Source organism: Ambystoma mexicanum, chromosome 14 (genome assembly GCF_040938575.1).
Source record: "Ambystoma mexicanum isolate Mex_15411 chromosome 14, UKY_AmexF1_1, whole genome shotgun sequence".
Taxonomy (NCBI): domain Eukaryota; kingdom Metazoa; phylum Chordata; class Amphibia; order Caudata; family Ambystomatidae; genus Ambystoma; species Ambystoma mexicanum.
In genome coordinates, this window is record NC_090940.1 from 105,128,644 (window position 1) to 105,134,643 (window position 6,000).

A 6,000-nucleotide genomic window follows, 5' to 3' on the forward strand; every position below is an offset into this window, starting at 1 on the left:
TCCCATGCACTTGTGCGTTCTCAATGTCACTGGGCCTTGTAAGATCATTGTTTTTATTCTCCCTTGTCGCGCTCTGAAACACTTGTGTACGAGCGCGATACAAATAAAATATCAATATAATTGGTTTTAGATAATGTAAGGTTCTTACAAGATATCAATTTTGAATGCACTTGGATTCTCTGAATCTAATTGTATGAATAAGTATTATTTAGTATTGTGTATTTTGTTTTTCTTTGTTATATTGTTGAAAGGTTGTGAATTCAACCAAATAATTTAAACTATTGTAGCACTATGTTAAATGTTATAGGTATTTGTACTGTGCACCGTCACCAACGGAATTGGTCCCCAGGCACTCTGGCGGATCTGTAAACAATAAGGTGGGATGGGTTAGTTAGGTGAAGAGGGATTAGGATAGAGGAGTGGTATTCTGTTGGCAGCTTCAACTCGGTATACACCGGGAGCTGAGCTTTGGTGCGGGTATTGGATCGGTGTCCGTCCGCATGTGCTGTTGCTCCGGATTGTGGTGTTGCAGTGTTGTGAAGTGCATGCGGCTTGTTGTGCGAGAGATGGTGGTTTGAGAGAGATGTATGCAGAGTTTGAGCTTATATTGGTTAGTGGGTTACCTGACCTTTAGCATGCTAACATTCACAGTTTTGTCTAAGAGTGGCACTTGTTGACCTTCACAATCCTATCTAGATGCGCTCAGGCTAATGTTCACAATTCTAAGTGGCACATGCTAACATTCAAGTTTCATCTAAGCACGGGCATGCTATCCTTCAACCAAAATCCTATCTAGATTCAACGCAGGCTTATGTTCACAATTCCAAGTGTGGACATTCTTATATTCACAATTCTAAGTGTGGAAATAACTAGTTGATTTATCACTGATTACACTTGTTTTGTCATGTCTGTGCTGGATTTTAAGCACCTGTGGGGGAACAATGGCTAAGAACAAAAGCTCTGGTCAGCTGTGAAAACCTGCGTTGCATGCTGACTCCCACTCTTTCTTGCTTGCCATTTTTATCTGCCTTCCTGTCTCCCCCCCCACCCCCAACCCTCCAACCACACCAGTTTACAGTTCGTTTTCCCTTACTCCTGGCTCATTGTTCCCTCGCTTTGCCTTTGCCATTGAAATTGGGAAGCGACTGCATGAGCCCCTGTTGCATTTTTTTTGTTGTGTACAAGTTTTTTGTTGGGTGGGTAGACTTGAGATGCTAAGGACTTTATTGCCACATGAAAAACGTGGAGCACAAGCCGTTTCTCAAGTTATTACGTGGTACTAATGCAAATATTCATTGCTGCATATATTCACTGCTGCATTGAGCTGCAACAGGGGGAGTACGGCCCTTAACCTTTATTAAAGGCCCTCTCTTGGTTCTGGTCGTAACCGGCACCTGGTGTGGCTTACTGTGGTGGTGGATATTGCCCCTTTACTCTACTCTAGTACAGGTACTCCTCCTTGCCTCATTACACTAGATTATCTTGGTTCCTTTGTGAAAAAGAATGATTTTTAATTATTTTTAAAACATTCTGAAGTTTAATGCAATAGGACATCCTGCTGAGATTTGGCTGTTGCTTAGTAAATGTGAGTACATGTATAGTTGTATCCCTGTTAAAGTAAATCTTCTGTTGGACATTTTGACGAATAACATTTTGCCTGCTTTTGCCTCAATGTGATCAAGATTTCACTTAAAGATGTTTCTTGGTGGAGTAGTATAGTTTGCATCAGTGTTTTTAGGTGTAATGGAATTGTACCAGTCCTTGATTTGTCTAGCTGTCTGAGCATGTTGTGTATTATCAAATAATTAATTGTTTTTTAAATAATTTGTAGGTTGCCACAATGTCTTTTCCTCCACATTTGAACCGGCCGCCTATGGGCATCCCAACTCTTCCGCCTGGGATTCCTCCACCTCAGTTTCCTGGTTTTCCTCCTCCTGTACCTCCTGGTAGGTTTGTCAATTTCCTCCTGAAAAGTTTCTTTATCCAGTTTAATTTTGATGCACCAACCTACTTGGTACATTAAGTGTTTTATATTTATTTTAATTGTTGCTGTTTTGTATTTTAATTGTTGCTGCCGAGGTTGTATACTTTCTTGATTGTTGTATTTGATCAACACAGGTCTAGGCCCACATAAAACGACAAATTGGATTCACTGCCAGAACATTGCAAACATTCCAATTGAGCACTTATCCTATGTAGAAAGATTGGTGACCATTTCCACACTGTTTGGAGACCAGGGGGGGGTGCTGGAATATGGTACCTTCATTTTCATGGTCCTGCAGCCTTGTGCACGTTAGTGGATTGTGTAGTTCACCGTTGACAGCAGGTTTTTACTTTCATCATTTAAGCACTTCTCAGGTGAGCAGGCAGCTGCGTTTCTTGTGGTAAGTGTGCACTCCAGATGCAAGTTCGGTGGGGGATCTCTTTAGCCAGCCGTAATCGCAAAGATTGGTTGAGAGGGTGGTCAAAGCCCTAGTCTCACACTACGTATCATTTTTAAGTTCTTGGCCACTGTGGGGCAAGGGCACACATGCATATTGTGTGAGAAATGTGATCGGATCAAAAGGACACAGCAATTGTCCCGTTTGTTCAGCACTTTATTTAAGCAATAGAACCAGAGCGTCGGGGGCATTACCGTCCCAGGTAATGCCCCGGGGGGCCATAAAGTTGTGCAATATCTTCAAGATCCAGTTGGGTGATAATATGCAAAAGGAGCGATTTTGGGAAGCCGTTCAAGGAAGTCAAAGTTGCCTCGACACATTGATCATATATTTCAGGATATTTCTGCCAAACAATATGGCGACCTGAGGTTGAAGTGATGAATCATCCAGGAAGTCCTGATGGGATTCTCTAAACTCTCCTGGTCTAGCATCGTGGAATTCACTTCGGCGAGAGATTTTTCACCATCTCAAAATCACCTCTTGAGTAATGAGCACATGGTAGAAATCACACTCCTTTTTCAGACCCACCAGAGCACCACTCCGGTGGTGATAGTGTGCGGTGCAAGTAACCCTTAATATTAACTTTGTTCATAGCGTGCAGTTTGGCTGGGGTCACATAGACCCTGTCTAGAATATTAATTTGTGGGAGTTGGAACCTTGTATTCCTTAGTACTTTTCTCACTTGTTCCCACATTCTAGCCCATTCCGCATCTGGGAGCCCATATCCCTTTCCCATTTTCCCATAACCCCTAGATCCTGTTGGGGAAATAACCTGATTAAATTTGGGATTCCCTTCCCCATGCCTTCCTGTGTAAGTAGCACCTGCATCAGCAGGCTCGTGTTTGGCGGCTTTGGAATATCTTTCCAAATGGTGACCAGTCATCTGGCCACTGTCCCATAAGTGAGAAAATGCCCCTTTGACACCCCATACCAAGCACTTCACTATTCAAATGACATCCGTGCCCCAGCCTCTAGCACCTTTCCCTCTGGTTTGTTACCCCCTCTTCGCAGTCAATATTCCTGGGTCCACACAACGGCAAGTCAGCACTATATAGCCCTTTCACATGCAACTTTCCTAGAAGCTTCTTCAAAGCTGCCCGCACCACCTGAAATAATTTGCCCCCCATTGTGCCCCAGAACAGGTCTATTCTCTGCTGATGAACTGGGAGGGTGCCCAACAGTCCCGTCAATAGCTCCTCCTTGTTTCTGCCCATACTAGTATCACCTGCCGTTGTGGCGCCATGAAGTACTGCTCATAGTCCGGCAAGTTGAAACCCCTCTAGGCGTGGACTTCTCAAAGTAGCCAGAGACCACCCTCCTCCCTGTGTTCCACAACAATTTCCTGACCTTTTTCGTCCATCTCAAACATTTTCATAAATGCCATACAGGATATTAGTAAAGTAGCCTTGGAAGCATGGCAATCTTACTTAGTGCCACCTTTCCCCATCAGTGACATAGGTGGCTGTTTCCAAAATTGGACCGGTTACTGCCAACACCTTGCCAGTGTTCTACACAACTGTTTCCTCTATCGTGAAAGATTTGGATGCGCAGGTACTGTGAGAAACCTGAAGGTCTCACCTGCTAGTCACCCGGGGAGAGAAGGGGGGGGGCGGGGAGAAATCTGTCATCCAGGTGGCCAGGATACAGCCATTGCTATTGGAACCAGTACGGGAGGATCACCTGGAGGGTTGGGGGGGGGGGGGTTTAGGGGAGTGGAAGTGGGACACTGAAGGGTAAGACGCGGTATTCCCTTCCTTATGACACCTTTTCCCCATCCTACGAGGTAGAATATCTAGATAATCAACATCCCCCCCCCCACCTTTTCCAATACACCCTTTCTCATGGGAAGTTCATTGTGAGCTACAACGGACTAACACCAGAGCCGTACACCTGACATGTCTCAACACAAGGGTCAGGCAATTACTGATAACTACACACACCTGACTTCCCCACAAGGATAAATGGCTGAGCATGAAAGCACCCTCTGAGCAAGGCAAAACGCACGAGGAAGCAGCTTTTCTGGGTTTGCAGTTTAAACTGAGGAGAAAAGCAGCGAGACCAGAGGACGTCAAGGAGGGAATTACCCTTGCCCTTTTCAATAAAGAATCACAACTTTCAACTTGCCTCAAGGAAAAAAATGTAAGACCAGGAATTAGTGGATGGACAGTGTAGCATGTGTGAAAGGTACACGGGCCCTCCTGCATTGATGGTCAAGGTGGGGAGAAGCGATTGCAACTCTGGTAATGTCCTTGACACTGACAGCAAAGCAACGCCAACGAGTTCAGCACAGCCGGTGAGTCAGGAGAAACTGATAGACTGCTATGCTATGGCCAAGGTTGCAAGCTGCAATATTGTATGACCAAAACCTGTGCGATTGAACTTTAGGAAACACAAATAGGTACCAGATAGTGGTCTGGCGCCACGTGGGTGCTCACTCGATGGTCTGTTTGGTACCCCCAGAGTGTGTAAAAGATTATTGAACTGTGAAATCTAAGTGGTCCTGCAACGGGTTGAGTTGAATCCTGTGCAGATTCATAAGTCTTTGATTGCCTGTGAACTGAAATGGATCTATGCCTGGGAGAGGGGGGACTAATTGTTTAAAAGGGAATCTGAGCCCAGAAGAAAAGGATCCGGGGTGAACCGTGCAATTCACCAGAGCAGGTATTGTGGCAAATGTGAACCCGACTGAGGGAGGCTAATTGTGAAAAAAGGATCTGAGCCCGGCTGATGGGGATCCAGGGTGAAGAGTGAATCGCCCGACGTGAATATTTGGAAAGGGAATTTTCTTTGTTTCTGGTACATCGGGCCCTCTGAGGCAAGAGACTTTGAACGACAGAGACTTGGGCACGGAAGGCCCTGATGCTACTAAAAGGAACTGACCTTGTGCAGAAGAAGCCCAAGAGTGTGCTCTGCTCGAGTGACCCGCCTTGTCCCCTGCTAAAAACGTGGTGAAGTGAGGCAAATGGCCTACGCATCCTGACTTATTTTTTTAACATTGTCCCACACTGGTGTAGCAGAGCGATGATTGGCACTTTTCTTTTTTAGTATGGTAGTATAGCTATGGTTGTAGCTTGCTCCTATCTTGAATTTAGGTTTAGATGGGCGTTTTTCACACCCCTGATAAAAGTTCAATAAACACCCTTAACTGTGATCACTTGTCTGTCTTACTTGGATACGATACCATGCCTTCCTTACGGTAAGTAATCAAAAAATATGGGGAGGCCTGATTTCAACCTCTGGTCCTTCAGGCAAAAATTTGAGTGACAATGTGGTAGACCAGTGGGAGAGAGGGATGATCTCTAAATAAAATTCTCTATGGTCTTTTTTTATAAATATCAACTAACCATTCTTATCATTTATAAACAAATTCAATTTGTCAAACGCTTTATAAAATGCATATTTTTTACAAATACATTTTTACGTTCATTATTTTTAACAAATAATTTTTCGTTCATCCAACATCGAGATGTTTAACCACTTTGGTTAGAGTGCTTAAAATCCACATAGATTTGGTCATTGAGCAATAGATCAGCACCCCTCAAACTACTATCACAATGAA

General features: G+C 44.2%; 1 protein-coding gene across 12 annotated transcripts in view; it reads left to right on the plus strand.

Moving 5' to 3' along the window:
• The window catches only part of RBM25 (RNA binding motif protein 25), an 841,835-nt gene that overhangs the window by 168,170 nt on the left and 667,665 nt on the right, over positions 1 to 6,000 (plus strand). For 11 of the 12 annotated variants that reach the window (XM_069638623.1, XM_069638627.1, XM_069638622.1 and 8 more), the window contains one exon: positions 1,832 to 1,946. In XM_069638623.1, the coding sequence (XP_069494724.1) occupies positions 1,832 to 1,946 (115 nt within the window). Of the gene's footprint in view, positions 1 to 1,831; positions 1,947 to 6,000 lie in introns of those variants that run through there. The other variant, XM_069638634.1, reaches the window with a different exon arrangement.